At 46.1% G+C, this 18,679-nt stretch overlaps 1 protein-coding gene across 4 annotated transcripts in view; it reads right to left on the reverse strand.

Moving 5' to 3' along the window:
* The window catches only part of Slc11a2 (solute carrier family 11 member 2), a 33,222-nt gene that overhangs the window by 990 nt on the left and 13,553 nt on the right, over positions 1–18,679 (reverse strand). For 3 of the 4 annotated variants that reach the window (XM_041642576.1, XM_041642577.1, XM_041642579.1), the window contains exons 6-16: positions 16,779–16,885; positions 16,262–16,332; positions 16,091–16,158; positions 14,198–14,353; positions 13,546–13,704; positions 12,304–12,390; positions 11,597–11,716; positions 11,312–11,461; positions 10,148–10,221; positions 8,293–8,446; positions 6,212–6,265 (exon numbers count right to left, since the gene is read on the reverse strand). In XM_041642576.1, coding sequence (XP_041498510.1) covers positions 6,212–6,265; positions 8,293–8,446; positions 10,148–10,221; positions 11,312–11,461; positions 11,597–11,716; positions 12,304–12,390; positions 13,546–13,704; positions 14,198–14,353; positions 16,091–16,158; positions 16,262–16,332; positions 16,779–16,885 — 1,200 coding nt within the window. Of the gene's footprint in view, positions 1–3,460; positions 4,915–6,211; positions 6,266–8,292; positions 8,447–10,147; positions 10,222–11,311; positions 11,462–11,596; positions 11,717–12,303; positions 12,391–13,545; positions 13,705–14,197; positions 14,354–16,090; positions 16,159–16,261; positions 16,333–16,778; positions 16,886–18,679 lie in introns of those variants that run through there. The other variant, XM_041642578.1, reaches the window with a different exon arrangement.

Consider the following 18,679-nt stretch of genomic DNA (forward strand, 5'->3'; position numbering starts at 1 on the left):
GTATGCATGGAGGTCAGAAGGCATTAGACCCCCAGACTGGTTCCTTTGCATGAGCAGGTGTTCTTGATCACTGAACCATGTCTCCAGCCCATGAAGAACAATTCCATTAAGGTACAAAGACAAACTCTAGGGCAGACAAGCCGCCCCGAGCAGGAGATGGAAGATCAAAGCCAGTGTGGAGGTCATCCATGTCCACACGGCAGTCAGGCAGCCAGGGGCAGAGGGGGTACTTTACAGGAAGGGAGCCCAGAGTGTCAGGGACACACATGTGGAAAGGGGAAGTTTCTCGTGTATGCGTTTTGTAGCTGCAGGAGTAGTTCCTAATATTTCACACCGGAGCTGAAAGAGTAAGGATGGAGACAGTGCCAAGTGCACCTTGGGACAGAGCCTCAGGACTCAACCGTAGGATAATATGACCAAACACAGAGTGCCTCTGTCTCAGCACTGTGTACTGGAAATCAGACTTCAAATGATCTAATCTCTGGGCCCTGTAATTCCGGCCCTATTATCATGTGACACTTGAGAAAACCCTCCCAATTAAAAGAACAAAAGTGTACTGAGAAAGGGGCAACCTATGGGTCCCCAGTGTTTGTCATATTGAATCAGGAATCTCAGCTGTCTTCATGTCGTGCACTCTCTGAGTTTTTAAAGCAGGATTCATGCAGTTCAAGCTGGCTTCAAAAACACTCTGGAGCTGAGGATGATCGTGACTGGATAGCAGCCCCCACCTCCCAGGTCCTGGGATTATACTAGCTTATAAACATGCCCCACCCTCAACTGTCTTAAAAATGTATTTCCAGCCGGGCATGGTGGTCCACACCTGTAATCCCAGCATTCGGGAGGCAGAGGCAGGCGGGTCTCTGTGAGGCCATCCTGATCTACAGAGTGAGTTCCAGGACAGTTAGGGCTGTTACACAGAGAAACAGTCTCTAAAAACCAAAACAAACAAACAAAAAAACCAAAAGGCTCTTACTAAGTAACCCTTACTAGCCCAGAACTTCCTATATAAGGGAAACTGGTCTTGAGCTCAGAGATTTGCCTAGTTTGCTACCCCCCACACTGAGTACTGGGACTAAAGCTGTACTCTGTGCACCCGGCAAAGAAACTGTACTTCCTTTAGCTGTTCAGTGATGCACTTTGGGACACTGACTGACTTTCATTCTAGTCCTTTGGGCATTAGAAATATTGGTCACCCTTGGCACCAAGAGCCTATGTATGAACGCCAAGTGTAGGCTAGAAATCTGAATGAATGAACGACACCCATATAATACAGTAGAAAAGGCACTGGAGAGCTGGGGACAAGGCCCAGTTTTAGCCCTTCCAAGTATCCATTTGAGTTTTATTTTATTTCCAGAACTGAGGCAAGTGCTATACCACTGAGCTAACCCCCAACCCTTTGTTTAGTTGGAGGCTGGGTCTCATTCTCCAGCCATGACTGTACTGGAATTTGCAGTGATCCTCCTGCCTCATGAGGTTAGGATTACAGTCGTGCACCACATTCAAGCTCTGTGTGTATCTTCTGGACTTATCTTCTGTGTGTAAAATGGAAATACGCTATATCTCGAGATGCCAAGCGCACTGATAAGATGCCGCATCAAGTCTTCACAAAGTTTATTTTGAGCACGTCACACACTGTCCCATGTCACCTCGCAAGAGAAGCCGACATAGACAGAATGGGTTACAGCCAATGTGTTAGGAAGACACTGACATTTCACTTGCAGGTCTGACATCCAGGCTTGGGAATTAATGACTAGGGTCAGACTCACCATGGAAACCTCTCCCAAGTGAACAAAGACGGTGGACGCCGTCACTCCATGACTTCAGAGTATCATCACTTAGGTAATTTAACTGGAGAATTCTGTTGTCTAGTTCCGAGGCATTGAGAAATGGGTTACAATAGCCTGGGGTGCAGACAGGTGTATCTATTATTGGTTCTTAGCTACTGCCATAAGGACCCTGTCTGTTCTCTAAGCCTGGCGCAAACATCCAAACCACTAATGAGTGCTGACACAGCTTTCTCTATGGAGGTCACTCTGAGAGCTGGCCTCTCAAGTGTTGGAATTACAAGCGCGCGTCACAACATCTGTTTGGCTGTCTTGGTGTTCCTGGTGACACTGGAGAAATGTCTGGAGTCTCACTACAGCCTCATACAGAAGGGTACGTGTATTACATAGGGTGCTTCTGCACGAACACCAGTGCCCTGGCTTGTAGGCTGCCTCAGTATAGAAGGTGAGTGTCTTGAAATGAGAGAGAGAGAGAGAGAGAGAGAGAGAGAGAGAGAGAGAGAGAGACCCCTACAGGTAGCTACAAAGGTCAGAAGAGAGCACTGGGTCCCCTGAAGCTGCAGCTGAGGCTGTCAATCACCTGCCATAGGTGCTGGGACTGATCTTGGGTCCTCTAGAGGTGCAGCACCTGCTTTAACCATCAGGTCACCTCTGTAGTCCACCGTTTGTAAACACATGTAAGGTAATAGGGAAGGCTAACAAGAGGTTCTAGAAATTGCTTTTATTCTAGATTAGCTCTGAAATGAAATCAAAGTTGATGGAAGTTTGGTGAACACAGCCAGCTCCGATAACCATCTCAGACAGGCAGCTCCTGAAGCAAGGCCGGGACGCTGCCACAAGAGGAACTGAAGCTTGCCTGCTGTCTTGGGATGGTCAGGTAAGGACATCCTCCCCACCACGCGCCTGGTGACAATGCTGCTAGCTCCTCACACCCGAGTTTTACCTCTGCTTATAAAGGGCAATGGTGCCAGGATCAGCATTTATATCAGGTCTGCCAAAATGTGCACCTGGGTTTAAGCTAGGTTTCTCTCGTTCAATCTTTACTACTTTTTGGCAGCAAATACATATTGTAAGACCCTTCCTGGATGGAGAGACAGGACTACAGACAGGCAGACCTTCAATTCAGAGAAAGGCAGGAAAAATGCCATCCTGCAGAATGGTAAAGTTATGGCCTTAACCCCAACAAGAGTATTTAACTGAGTGATAAATTGAAATTGATTTTCATTTCATCAGAAAAAAAATTTTAATTTGGTATTTATTTGTTGTGTATGTATATGGGGACAACTATGGAAGTGCCATGGAGCACATGTGGAGGTCAGGGACCAGAGTACATGTGGAGATCAGGGACCACTTTCAAGAGTTGGTTCTCGGAGGGCGGTGGTGGCGCACACCTTTAATCCCAGCACTCGGGAGGCAGAGGCAGGCGGATCTCTGTGAGTTCGAGACCAGCCTGGTCTACAGAGCTAGTTCCAGGACAGGCTCCAAAGCTACAGAGAAACCCTGTCTCGAAAAACAAACAAACAAACAAACAAAAAGAGCCTGTTCTCGTCCTCCAACATGTGAGTCCCGGGCATCTAACTCCAGTTGTGAAGTTTGGTGGCATCTACACTTTAGAAGCCATCTCTCGGCCCCAAAATGAAATTAGAATCTTGGTGTCCATGACTAACCCAGCCTTCTGGGGACTCGTCTGTTAGGAGGCGAGCACTGGCGCTGCGGGGGCTTAGTGTCACTCTTAGCAACTGACATGTATGTGCTTCTCCATCAAAGCTGCTGAGGCCCTATAAATAAAGTGTTTTCAAGGTCACAAAATTAGCCAGGAAAGCAAACAGGAAAAAGGAGAATTTTTCTTTTCTTTTGTTTTTTTGGTTTTTTTTTTAATTACAAATCAAGTTTACAAGCTGTTAAGGTTCACTAAAAGCTCGTAGTAGCCACTTCCTACGGCCCTGTCAAGATCTCACAAGCCACGCTGTAGCTACACCCCAGCCTGTCAACTCCCAGAGCATTGAATCGTACAATTATTTCATGTCACATGAGAACAAGTACCAGCTTAGAGAAAGTACAAAGATGGCTCACAAATACACGGCCAGAACAACACTGGCATGGAGGACTAGAAACTTTCACACACTGTTCTCTGTACAGGGTACTGAGTACACATTCCCAGTGACCATCAAATGACACTGTAAAACATTGCATAGAAAAGAACACCTAACTACAGTGAAAACCTCTACCGTTGTAAACAAATATAACATAGACGAATTCTAGGGCAGGGAAGCAAGATCCTAGCAGAGGCCTTGCCTAGCAAGGACAAGGCCCCTGGGTCCACCCCTAGCAGCTGTGGGCTGGACTATCTGTGTTTGTGACTCTGGAGACACCCTGCCCTGAGGAACAGTATAATCGTTACTACAGCAGCTCTGTAAGGAACTCTGCTGCCATCAATATGGCCTTCACATACTACAGCAAGACAAGGTTCAACGGTCAGTCTCCAGCATCTTCAGGCACCGTTTGGATAAGTTTTGGGAACAATGGTGATAGAAGGGGCAGGTATGAGAAGGACCCTGTAGGACAGTGGTTCTCACCCTTTCTGATGCTGTAATCTTTTAATACAGGTCCTCATGCTGTGGTGACCCCAACCATAAAATTATTTCATTGCTACTTCATAACTGTAATTTTACTACTGTTATGAATCATAATTAAAATGTTTTTTTGGGAGATAGAGATTTGCCAAAGGGGTCTCAACCCAGAGGTTGAGCACCACTGTTAGTAGTGCCAGTAATAATGCCACCCGGCACAGGCGAGCCTGGACTAGATCATCTGCAGGCAGCTTGCTAGAAGGAAAGCTTCAAAGTCAAGGACGTCCTTCAAGGCCACTCTCATTCCTGCTGCCATCAAGAAATGACTACCCACGACTTGCTTATTCAGATTTTCCAAACAGACAGGGTTTGACAGAATAGGTCTCGGGCGCCCACACAACATGTCAGAAGTGGCTGAGGTGACAGCAGCAGTCGCAAGCTGAAGACTCCAGAGCTTCGCCTTCTGGTCTCAACAGGTTTTCTCTCCTGACGCATTAGTCCGTTGTGCAGGGAGGGAACTTCACCAGCACAGTGACAGGACACCTACTGACTTTGCAAAGCTTAGGTCCCGAGTCATGTTGGAAATGAAACAGTGGTGGGTCAGAGACACGATCTGGTGAAGGGTGACTTCCGGGAATAGCGCAGTTAGCTCTCTGACCCACTCCGAGTCCAGGCCCACGAGAATGCCAGGTCCCGAGCGCTACAGTCTCCTGTTATCACCACTCTCTTAGGGGCGGAAGGCAAAGGCTCTGTGACTAGATACTGCCAGGAACCCTTGGGAGTAACATGATGAACACTACTAACCTCGGAGCCAAAGATGAAGGCCCACTAAGCTTACACGCTAAGGACAGCTTCTGTGGGTGATGAGCAAGCCCTGCAGCTGGACCATCTGTCCATGCTCATCTTTTACGCTTCCTACCCTTCTTCCACTGAGAAATTAAAAGTAGAAATAGAAAATCATGAACGTAGAGGGGCGGTGGTGGTGCACTCAGGAGGCAGAGGCAGGTGGATCTCTGAGTTTGAGACCAGCCTGGTCTACAGAACTAGTTCCAGGACGCCAGGGCTACACAGAGAAACCCTGTCTCGGAAAGCAATCAAACAAACAAGTAAACAAATCCTGAACTCAGAGACGGTAGTTGTCTCTAATTTTGTAGTTCAAATGGATAGCATATTACTCTAGTTGGGTTTTTCATAATAAAAATAATTTGAAAGGGAGCATAAAAGTATTTTTCAGCCTTCAATATCCATTATCTTTTGATAAAAATTGGTGTGCCTGGAGCTACTACAGCCTTAATTCACCAATGAAAACATAATTGCAGTTTACTATATCCCTAACTCATAAAGTTTTAAGAACATAAAATGCTATTCGCCCTTGGACAGCTACTTAGGGACTTAGTGTTTAAAACAGCTCAAGGGTCACTTTCTCTAGGGGCTGTCAATGCTACAGGGTGAGACCCACCCCCTCAAAAATAATCATCTTGTAAGCACACATGGGAAAAGCCAGGCACGGTAATGCATGCCCATATTCTTAGTGCTCAGGAGTATGAGACAGGATGGTCGTAAGTTTGAGGGCAGCCAGTGAGTTTAGGCTACCTAGTGTTCCAGAGCAAGATCCTATTTCACAAAAACAAAACAAAGACCTCGACACACACAAAACAAAGTGTTTCCCAACTACTTGTTGAGTTCTAAATGAAGTCTGTGCAACAGCACATACTTGTGGCTATGTTCACACAGTGAACCATAGAAACACACTGGCTCTGATGGCTCCCTGCACAGACAGACAGACTGACCCAGTGTTTACTTAGTATTGCCGCCACCGTTGGTGTCTTCACTCAGCAGGACCTTAGAGATGCTTACCGTGTGACCACAGTCCAGGAAAGACAGGCCCAAGGCAATCAAACATTGCCAACCCTGGAAGAGAAAACACGATTGTCACTCGTCCACCAAGATAGCACATCCATGTTCTGCAGGGACACACCTGCTTCCTGCCCCAAACATCCAGCTTCATCCATTTCTTTCCACCAAGGGCTCTAAGTCAGGCTCTCAGCCCCTCTTCTGCTTTAAAACATCCTGGAGTTTCCCTCCAAGGCTTTCCAAAACTGTGCTCTCTGTTCCTAGGCTTTGCGTTTATGACTAGTTTCGCTCAGCGGAACTTTCCAGTAGCCATTTCTCATGGATTTCCAAAGGACACGGAGACCAGCTACAGACTAGCAGTGAGCCAGCTCCTCTGTAAAGCTCCTGGTTTTGAGCGAAGCAGCAGTAATCAAGATGCAAAATCTGCCCTACCTCCAAATTTGGGGCTCAGATAATCTCACAAGTCTTAGGGTACTGAGTCAACATACTCAATTTGCATGAAGGTACAGCTGGTCGGGCTTCTAAGAGAATTTTAAAACAATTCCTGCCAAGGACACAGGCAGTTATCTGGTTTCCAAAGTCCTATGGTGAGTATAACCTTGGATGCCCAAGGTTTATTGTAAAGGGAAAAGATTCACTGACTCAGGGCACATATTAAACTATGCACCGAAGTTTTTCTCGAAGAGATTCTAACCCGTGGAAGACATGGCACGCATGGAGTGAAATGCATGAGAGAGAACAGCAGGGCTCTGGCCTCCATCTTCAACACTGCTGCTTCTTATCCCCAACCTCAGTATGAACTCTGTGTTAAACAGATAATCCCATCTGTTCTTATTGCTATGGATTTTTCACTAGTAAAAGTAGTGAGAAGCTGGGCAGTGGTGGCGCATGCCTATAATCCCAGCACTCGGGAGGTAGAGGCAGACAGGTCTCTGTGAGTTCGAGTCCAGCCTGGTCTACAGAGTGAGTTCCAGGACAGGCTCCAAAGCTACAGAGAAACCTGTCTTGAAAAAAAAAATCAAACAAACAAAAAAAAGCAGTGAGGAAGATTGGGGACCAGAGAATACATCTACATTTGCCCTCTGTATGTGTGCACTTGCAGAGGCCATTGGAAGTCACCATGTTATTCCTGTGTGACAAGGTCTCTTGCTGAATCTGTAACTAGGCTGGCAGGCCTTGATGACTCTCCTATTGCTGCCTCCCTTCCTCCAGTGCTGGGGATACAGGCTCACACAACCCCATGCCCATGGGTCCTGAAGATTTGAACTCAGGTCCTTATGCTTGCTGTGCAACCACTGAGACATTTCGTTTCTCAAACATACCATACAGGGCTGGAGAAATGGCTCAGAGGTTAAGAGCATTGCCTGCTCTTTCAAAGGTCCTGAGTTCAATTCCCAGCAACCACATGGTGGCTCACAACCATCTGTAATGGGGTCTGGTGCCCTCTTCTGGCCTGCAGGCATACACACAGACAGAATATTGTATACATAACAAATAAATAAATATTAAAAAAAAAACATACCATACATACATTCTTCTTAGGAATTAAATATTGGATCCTTATAAAATCAACGGAAATAGAAAAATACTAGGTATTAAGACTAAAATAAGCCAGGCATGGTGGCATACACCTTTAATCCCAGCACTTGGGAGGCAGAGGTAGGCAGATCTCTATAATTTAAAGTTTTATATGGGATGAAATAATTGAAAATTATTATTAGTTTGAGGTCAGCCTGGTCTACAAAGTGAGGTCTAGGGGAGCCAGGGCTGTTACACAGAGAAACTCTGTCTCAAGAAACACCCCCTCCTCAAAAAAAACTTAAATAAACTGGATGATTCAAAATATAAACATCTTTTTGAGAAGAGAGTGCAACATTAGGATGCTGCTTGTCATGGCACAGCCTTGCGTTTAATCTCCAATACCAAAAACAACAGAAAAGAAATAGAATTTCAGAAACAGCTGATTTGACAATGCCACATGAGTTGCCTCAGTAGACTGCCTGGAGGATCATTGGTCTCTAAAAGGCAGCAAGTCCCACCTATGCAGCCAATACCACTGCCCCGCTCCCTTCCAATGGACTCACCAGGTAGAACACAAAGCTCAGGTAAGCCACGCTGATCACCGCAGCCACCACATACAGTGCCAAGTGCCCTAGGTCCTGGACATAAACCACTACAAAGTACATGTTGATGGAGCAGACAATAAGGACCAAAATTCCACCAGCAATCCTCCAGCCTCTGTGAAAGAAGGGGCGCATGAGTGTGCAATAATTCAACCAAGCCACAGACAGAAAAGAAACCTATGTCTCATGTGGTAAATGAGACACAGGTTGAGAAAAACGTAAGAGTATCAAAATGAGTGATAGAGCAGATGGGGGAAGGGCTGGAGTAAATTGAACCTAGCATTTAACTATCTATTATTAACGTATGCACATGAATGATGAGTACATGCATGTGAAGGTCAGAAGACCACATCTGTAGATTTATTTATTTTTCTCCTTCATCCTTCATATGAGTCCCAGGGATCAGACTCAGGTTGTCAGGCTTGTGGGGCAAGCCTATTTACCCACTGACCTATCATCTCTAAGACACAAAAATCTAGCATTTAAGACCCCAGAAATCAGCAGGTTCTGGAAACGCAGAGCCATTTCATTAGATATCAGAACATGGTCCAGGAATGGTGTCAAGATTAGAGTCTGTGACCTCAATTTCTCCAAAAACATGGCACTGTTCTTGGAATGTGTTCTGGGTCGTCCCGCCTGCCACCCAGGTGCAGTGGGCAGGAGTGAGTTGCCTTCAGGTTACTCATTATTGCTTGCTGTTGTTATCCAATTAAATGTTTAAGCTCTCCTGTACAGACCTCTATAGGAAAACAAGTTCTTGCCGCATGCTGCCAGTCCCATGTACACAGCTTGAACACAGAGAACTTTACACGCACGACTGCCTTAGCCCTCAAAGTATACACTGTCCAAGGCTCTGAATAAAGTTGGCTATTGCATGAGACTTCAGTCCACCTCATTTATCAGCTCCACTCTCCCAGGTCCCACCGCCTCTAGAGTGGTGACAATTAGAGACCCTGGGACCCTAACAGGTCACATGAGCACCTGCACTGACTGGTTTTAGGTGCTAACTTGACAGAGCCAAGAACCACGTGGGAAGGTAGTCTCAAAGGGAAATTATCTATACCAGGCTGGCTTGTGGGCGCATCTGTAGGGATGACGCAGAACAAGCAGCCCACTCAGGGTGGCACCATTACCCAGCCAGTGCATCCTCAACAGTGTAAGAAAGAAGCAAGCTTAGAGCAAACATGCAGGCAAGGATGTGCTTACCCCTTGTTCCTGACAGTGCCAGTGATAGGACTATCTGAGTTCTGCCTTGACTTCTTCCAGAACAATGGACAGTAATTTGGAATTGTAAGCCAAATAAACATTTCCACCCATTTGCTGCTTGTTGGCATGGTATCTGTCAAAGCAGCAGAAATGAAACTAGAACACACCCCACATCTCCCTTCAAGGTGTGCACTGCGCCGGGCGGTGGTGGCGCACGCCTTTAATCCCAGCACTCAGGAGGCAGAGGCAGGCAGATCTCTGTGAGTTCGAGGCCAGCCTGGTCTAGAAGAGCTAGTTCCAGGGACAGGAACCAAAAAGCTGCGGAGAAACCCTGTCTCGAAAATAAAATACAAAAAAAAAAAAAAAAAAAAAAGGTGTGCACTGAACATATTACCGGAGTGCACAGAATTGAAACCTCAGCAGCAGAGGGTGAAGGGCTAGGACAGGAAGGTCTGAAGCAGCTCTCCTCCTTACTGTAGCTCACCCTCGCCAGTGTCTTAATGTCCTGAGAGGAAGCAGCTAGAAACACACAGCTCTCCTAGAGAAGACATTTCTGACTGGCCTGCTAGGTAAAAAGTCACCTCCTGGGGAGGGTGACAAGTGTACTCACATGCCATTGGAGAACTCATTCATCACTGGCCGCAGGCTGGTAAAGGTGAGGATGGGTATGAGAGCAAAGGGAAGCTGGAAAAAAAGGATGGAATTACATGGGTGCATTAGTTTCATCTCTAAGGCTGTGATTAAACATTGATGAGAAGCAATGTGGGGAGGGTGTTGGGGAGTTATCTGGCTTATACTTCCAGGTCACAGTCTATCACCAAGAGTCAGGGCAGGACCTGAGCAGACACTTGGGAGGAATGCTGCTTACTGGCATTGGCCTGGCTCTGCTGTGCTCTCTCCCTCTACCTCAATCGTGGTTACTGTACCACACAGACACCAGCACTGCTCACAGATAGGAGTCATAAACCATATCTCATCTGTGCCATGGTAATAGCTGCTCCTATCACCTTGCCTTTGCCAAACATTATTTTTAACCCAGCACCTAATCATGATCCTAAGTGCCTTTGTTTAAACACAAAAGACAACGCACTGGGGGCTGGAGAGATGGCTCCGTGGTTAAGAACACTTTGTTTGCTGCTCTTGCAGAGGACCAGGGTTCAATTCCCAGCAGCCACATGGCAGCTCACAACTGTCTGCAACTCCAGTGCTAGGGGATCTGATGCCCTCTTCCAAACGCTGCAGGTTCCAGGCACACATACAGTGCTCATATTCACACAAAGGTAAAACGTGATACATGTAAATAAAAACACATAATCTTAAATAAATAACATATTGGCTGTGACTTGTCTTGTAACCTCCACAGGAGGTAGTGGTGCCCTTAGAAATCATTTAATGAATTACCCTTACTGCCTTAACGAGCTACAGTGCTGTGGATTTTTATGTATTACTAAGTTACTTATTTATTTGTGTGAGAAAGACAGAGACTGAGTGGGGAGAAAAGGATAGACGGACTGACAGACAGACATGCCCATGTTGTGGGTGAATATGGAGACAGCTCTTTCCTTTTACCATGTCTTCAGGGGACTTTACACTTGTACAACTGAACAGCTAGCACTTTATCCACTGAGCCATCTTGGTGGCCTCACACTTGTGTTTTATATATTAAGCAGAGCTCATTATTTCCATTTAATGAACTTCATTGCCTTTCCTTCCTCTCACTCACCCCTAGTACCCAGCCTCCAACATGCGCTTCCCCAGCTGCCTGCTCACCTACCTGTAAGCTCTGCAGAACATTCAGGAAGTCATTCATCCCTGTTAGATGCTCTACATCTTGGAAGACAGCAACAAGGAGAGTGGGGATGATGGCAATAGAGCGTGTCAGAATCACTCGGGCAAAACGTGACCATCTTAGGTTCAGGAATCCCTGGAAGAAAGCATGGGGGCTGGTGACCACAGTGACAGGAGAGAGAAATGCTTGGGGAAGTCAGGGAAACCTGTAAACCATGGAGTTAGACACTCAAGTGCTGTGCCATCCCCTGTATTCAACCCCAGCACACACCTCCATAACAAACTGGCCGGAATAGGTTCCTGTCATGGTGGAGCTCTGTCCTGCAGCCAGGATCCCCACTGCCCAGATGTAGAGTGCTGCAGGCCCAAAATAACATCCAAGCACAACACCCTGGGACAGGGAGAGAGATAGGAGCGTGTGAGTGACACCCGGAACAGTAGCCCTCTGCAGCACCTCCCTCTCCTCGTGAAACGCCAGCACATCAAGTGCTGCACTGGGCACTGCTAGGCAGTGAGACTCGGTGCTGGTGTGACCCAGAGGCTCCACCCGACTGCTGGGCATCCCTTTATCCCTTCATCTCTAACCTTAAATACTAAAGAGACAGAGCCCTGCACTTCCCAAAGCCTGCTCCTTAATGTACTCTCATGAAAAATGGCAGGAGCAGTGCAGACAGTGAACCGTGTGGGGAATGTAGGATACATACTATGTTCTTGGGGGTCACATTGGAACCAACATGATGGGGCAAAAGGTCCCAGGAATGAGCACTTCACTAATTCACCTGTCACTGCAGTCACTACCTGCAAACTTTAAGGTGCCCTCCTGAGTTTAGGAGTTGCTAAAACCCCAAATGTGCACCTGTCCTAGGGTCTCAGAAATAAAAGATACTCAGATGAATTATACTCAGATCTGAAATAAACTCTCAAAGAGGATATGCAAACACTTACCCCAAAGCAGAGGCTGCAAACTAGTGTGCTTACCCCTTTATAGATGTCCACAGCCAGAGTTGAGTTGTCATTAGGAAAGAGGCCAGTGTGGGGGCTGCTGCTATTCCCACAGACTTCAACCTAAAGCCCAAAGCAGTTTTAGAAATGAGAGCCAGATAAGAACTCCCTATTTGTCTCACCAAACTCCTCTGTGTCAGATAAGCAGAGGAGGCACTCCAGGGGGTCAACAGCCTGCCTGCCTCTATCTGCAGCTCTCCCCCAGGCCTTATATTCCCTCCAGCACCAAAGTGTTTACTGAGACAGAGTTTGCAGGGCAATATGCAAATGCTGGAGTACTATAAATGCAGTAAGGAAAGAAACTCTTTCAAAGGGCTTCCCTCTTAGAGGGCAGCCTTCAGGGAGCTGAGCTACAAGAATCCTAAACTTGAGGCCAGACTGGGCTACACAAGTAGAACTTAACAAAACAAACAAACAAACAAACAAACAAAAAACCCAAAAACAAAAACTATATTAAATGAAGAGCATGGTGATGCCTTTAATCCCAGTACTTGGGAGGCAGAGGCAGGTGCCTGGTCTACGGAGTTTCAAGCCTGGACCCAGGACTACACAATGAAGCCCTTTTTTCAAAAGCCAAAACCCAAAACAAAACAAAACAAAACAAAACAAAAAAAAAAAAAAGGAAACCAAATCAGAAGACTTCAGAGAACATCAGCACCCAGAGGACCTCAGTCAAAGAACCAGGGTCACTCCTGTAGACATAAATGATGAACAAAACTAGATAGCAATGCAGGCAAGCAGCTCCGTGGTGGAACACTTGCTGAGTTCAACCCTGGCATCTTAAAACACTCCACAATAAACAAAAAACCTCAAAGAAAACAACCAAACAAAATGAATGGGAGAGAATTCAACACGAGTTGAGCTCCGCCCTGTCAGAGCATGCTTCCTTTCTGCTGACTCCTCCAGACCTTTCCTCAGCACAACTAGCTGACAGGCAGGCAGCAGTTAATAAAAAGGAAACAGAAATAACAATGGCCAAACAGCCAAGATGCTACACCTCCACGACAGCAGGAGGCAGCTGTGAGCCCAAGGCCAGCTCTTCCAGTTCACCCCGGGAATGGGTGGGAAGAGGCTTCCGGGTGGGAAGCTACACCATAGACTGGCTGGTGTGTATACTAGAGGAATAGGAGGGCAACCTAGACCTCAGATAAGTTTCCTGCCCCCATTCAGGCATGCAGTTCACCTGGCATTCACCACCCACAACTCTGGCTTACTCACCACCTGCATGTTGGTTTTCCCAAAAAATGCTTCAGCAAAGACCGAGACGACAAAGACATTGATGATGAAGGAAACAAAGAGTGCGATGCAGGACTCAATGAAAAAGTACTTGTTGGCTTCCCGGACTTCCCGCTTATTGGCCCGGTTTACCTGTCTAGACTAGAGAGACAAAGGCAGCAGGCATTTGTCCATTAGTTGCAGGAAGTTTCTTTGTAGCAACTCAGAACTTTGAAGTCAGCTGAAAGATTAAGAGGGCAAACAACTGGCTAGATGAAACAGATCTTAGCTCACTAAGCTACAAAGAACTCCACACCCTTGACAACAGTGCACAACCCCCAAATGGGGCAGCCAGCACCCAGGCTGAGCTCCCAGAGACGATCTCAGTTCTGTCTAGTGGACTAGTTGTCAAGTGTCCAACCTATCTCAGCCAAGCAACGCCTGACTTACTGGGAAAGCCCTCCTTACCTCTGGACCTCAAGACTTTCAGATCTTTTATGAAGAACACTAGCCTGGAATTTGAGGATCACTTTTCCTGGTCAATTTGGTAATAAACACAGCCCCGCCAGCCTTAGAAATAGTGCACTCCCGCAGAGCACAGCTCCTACACAGCTCTAGCAGGCAGAAACTAAGGATTCGGAAGGGCACTGCTCACCTTGACTAAGGCGGAATGCAGGTACATGTTGTGTGGCATGATGACAGCTCCCACGATGCCCACAGCCTGCTCAATCTGAGGAGTGCTGCAGCCTGAACAGGACGGCACGAACATGCCCCTGAGCACTTGGCTCTGGCTGGGCTTCACTGTAATATACTACACAGCAACACAACACCTATTAGCCTTTACCGTAACATGGAACAGGAAGAACAGCACTAAGGACACTGGCATCCTTCACTCCTTTACCCTCTGTAATAACTGCCTGGAATAGGAATATGGAATCATGAACAGGTACGCACTTAGTATGCACAAGGCCCTGAGTTTAAGCACAGCATCAGCAGTGAACGGCGACAAAGGGCTGCTGTGGTCGGAACAGAAACTGCCGCAGGCTCATGACCGACTCAAGCCCCATTGTGCTCATACAATTTGGGGATGTGGTAGAAACTTTGGCAGGTGGAGCCTCCCTGGAAGAAGTACATGAATGGTGGCAATCCTCCTGGACCTAGCCATGTCCTGAACCTCCGTGCTTCTGTCTGCACTGAGACAGAACCTCCAACAGCACATCTCCTGTCGCCAGGGTGTTCTGCCCAAGGAATTGCATGCAGCCCGAGCCCTCTGAAGCCCCAGTTAAGTAGACCCTTCACCTCCTGTTACTTTCCTCAAGTACTTTAGTTACAACTACCAAAGATAACTAATTCTGGGGCTTGCTGCCAGGGGCCAGGACTAAGGACTATATATTCCGAATATCTTACATTACAATTAAAATGTACAATGCAGATATGTAGAGAACACAGTGTTCTGAGGAACCAAACCGACTAAAGGTCTCGTTGGTATTTGTGTCGCTGTAACTGCTGATACAGATCCAAGAACAGTTCCGTTCTTAAACCCACACTCCATACACTGCTGTTCACCTGCTCGTGTGCTGGGAGGGGGTCATTCCTTAGCACTGCCCACCCAAACTTCCTCCTGGCTTAGCATTTCTCTTGCAAGCCTTGGGACAACCTGAAAAATCTGCTCATAGACTAGATATCTTTCAATGTTTAGGCAGGCTTGTAAGAAGAAATCAGTTTATAACTGAACATAAGAAGGTAAACATAATGGTACTTATCCCTAGTGACAGGCAAGCAACAAGCCAGGAAAACAGCCAATCACCTATTACTCATCAACAGTTTTTTGTCTCACTCTACAGCCCTGGCTGGTCTGGAACTCTCTAGGTATATCAAGTTGGCCTCAAACTCAGAGACCAGTCTGCCTCTGTTTAGTTGCTCGTATTACAGGCATGCACCACCACGCATGTGCACCACTACCATCCGCTGGTCTATTACAGGAAATAGTCAAGCTTGGTTAATTAATTTCAGTCATGATGAGCACAAACAGAACTGCTTTGAGTTAACAGTCAACATATGCCTCTGTCTGTGCCACCCTAAAACTGTCCTGCTGTCAGGGTAGTTAATTTGGGACCAAAAATGTTGGTCCTGAAAGGTCTAGTCATTTTTGATCCAAAAGAAATCTCTACGGGCTTTCCTGCATGTGAATCCTTGCCACAGACTATATTTTTTCAAAAGCAGCCCAGAAATACACTGGCTTTTTGTTGATCCAATACAGTTAAACTATTCTGGCATTATTATTGCTTTTTTTTTTTAAAAAAATATTTAATTATTATGTATACAATATTCTGTCTGCGTGTATGCCTGCAGGTCAGAAGAGGGCATCAGACCTCATTACAGATGGTTGTGAGCCACCATGTGGTTACTGGACCTTTGGAAGAGCAGGCAATGCTCTTAACCACTGAGCCATCTCTCCAGCCCTATTATTGCTTTTTATAATAAAGACTACAAACAAACAAAATGAAACTTTGTTTTAAATAGTTAACCAACAGCCTATAACACTTGCCTCATATCCAAATGTGAGGGCCATAATAGTGATGAGAAAGCCAAAAAATGCTTCCAGCTTCCGCAACCCTAAGGGGGAAACACACAGTTAGCACCCAGAAGACAGACTTCCGTGTAGCCATGTGCCTGAAGCCAGTGGCTTTGATTCACCCACCAGTTCCACCCTCCTTACCATATTTGTCCAAAAAGAGAAAGACAAAAGTGTCTGCGATGGTGATGAGAACTCCACCCCACAGGGGGACCCTAGGTTAGAGAAGAGAAATAGAGATTGAAGACCCACGGAAGACACTTTCTTCACAGCTTGTCCAACACAGAACATGGGGGGAAGGCTAGGGCCTGGGGAAAAGCAACAGTGGCAGGAAGCCAAGCCACGGGTGGTTGAGAAGCAGCATCAACTAAAGGCCATCCACTGACAGCCTCCCTGGGAGCTTACTGTGTCAGATGTGCGGAACACACCAAGCGTGGGTCACTATGCAGTCAGATAAGTAGCCCCCCCCACTTACAAAGGAGTAATTGTACAAAACCCCACACAATCGATTTAAATACAAGTGTGCACATCAAGGGAATGGGAGAGACAGGGACTATGTCTGCTGGGAAAGATGAAGGCGGCTCCGGAATGCTCTGTTCATTTTCACCCTGTCTTTGGAATCCAGCTCAATACCAACAATGATCTAGCGGGAAGCCCCCACCTTCCTGCCGACAGGAGATTGATGGCGATGGCTGAGCCAATGACTTCCTGCATATCAGAACCAATGATCGCCAACTCCACCATCAGCCACAGAATGACCCGTGGGACCTGCAAAGCAAACAGCGGCTCTCATCATTCGGCGGTATAAGAACTTCCTCCTTCATTTAGAATTCAGATTTTGGCACAGAACCACACACAGCCTTACACAGACATACCAGAACTCAACCCCACACAGAGCAGGAGACTATGAGCCAAGGTAAGGGTGGCAACCCAGCTCACTTTTTTCTCCTTAATCCTTCTCAGGAGAAGAATCAAACTTCTGTTCATTACTTTCCACTTACTCTCTTGCCCAAAAACAATCTAAGAAGTTTGAGGGAAAAATAAACATATCAACATGGCCAATATGGAAGTCAAGAGAGAACAAGAAATGAGCAATTAAGAAAGCCTCAATCAGTCAGGAGGTAGTGGCGCATGCCTTTAATCCTAGCACTTGGAAGGCAGAGGCAGGAGGATCTCTGTGAGTTCAAGACCAACCTGGTCTACAGAGTGAGTTCCAGGAAAGTCAGAAAATAATATGGAACAACGGAAAAAGATATACGTATTAGTATTTAGGGTAAGAGACTAGAGAGATGGCTCAGCAACAAAAGTGCATACTGTTCTTGTAGAAGATGCAGACTGGATCTCAGCTCATGCCACTCACGTCAGGCAGCTCACAACTCCTTCAAGTCCAGCTCCAGGGGATCCTGAAGCCTCTAACCTCTACAGACACCCATACTCAAATGTACATATTCAAATATGTATACAGAATTTAAAAAAAAATAAATCTCTTTTTTAAAGTGTTCATGGTAAACTAGTTGAGAATAGATGGAATACAGCAAACCAGGAAACTAAATCTAGACCAACAGATGAATGGAAAAACACATTTAGTTAATGTTGGCTTACTGACACCAGAAAGAAAGCCTCCAGATACTTACTATCCAAAAAGTCTCCTCTCATAAATAACTATAATATGCGCAAAGAAAAAGACACTAAAGGGAATTATAAAACAACAACATTTTCTGAAAAGTTGGTAAAAATAACATATTTATCACACATGGTAGCACAGGCCTATAACACCTGTACTCAGGGATTCCAGCAGGATGATCAAGAGTTCAAGAACAGGGCTGGAGAGATGGCTCAGTGGTTAAGAGCATTGCTTGTTCTTCCAGGGGTCCTGAGTTCAATTCCCAGCAACCACATGGTGGCTCACAACCATCTGTAGTGAGGTCTGGTGCCCTCTTCTGGCCTGCCGGCATACATAATAAAGAAATATTTATTTTTTTATATTTATTTATTTATTTATTATGTATACAATATTCTGTCTGTGTGTATGCTTGAAGGCCAGAAGAGGGCGCCAGACCTCTTTACAGATGGTTGTGAACCACCATGTGGTTGCTGGGAATCGAACTCAGGACCTTTGGAAGAGCAGGCAATGCTCTCAACCACTGAGCCATCTCTCCAGCTCCCGAAATATTTATTTTCTTTTTTTTTTTTAAAAAAAAAAGAGTTCAAGAACATCCTAGGCTGAGGGAGGGAGTACAGAGTGACAGAGACCGCTGACCCACCAGCCTAGGAGAATAGAAAAGAAAAACAACAACACAAAACCTCTATGTTCATAGTCAGAAATGAGACTAAAAATTTAGGGCACTCCCAAGGGAGGCCTGTTTCATATCTACAAGTGAACTAACTTAAAAAGATTTTCAGCCATGACAGAAGTGGTTCAATCTCTAGGGTGCCTGTGGAGTATTTGGGAAGGCCTGAGTTTTGTCCTCAGCTCCCCTGCAAAGTCTTCTGACAGAAGTCATTCCCACTTAAGGTGGCAAGTATGAAAGGTAGGATACTTAGAGTAAACTGAAAATAATT

The sequence above is a fragment of the Microtus oregoni genome, unplaced genomic scaffold (assembly GCF_018167655.1).
Source record: "Microtus oregoni isolate MIOR12 unplaced genomic scaffold, Mior012 000077F_ref0000221, whole genome shotgun sequence".
NCBI classification, from domain to species: Eukaryota; Metazoa; Chordata; class Mammalia; order Rodentia; family Cricetidae; genus Microtus; species Microtus oregoni.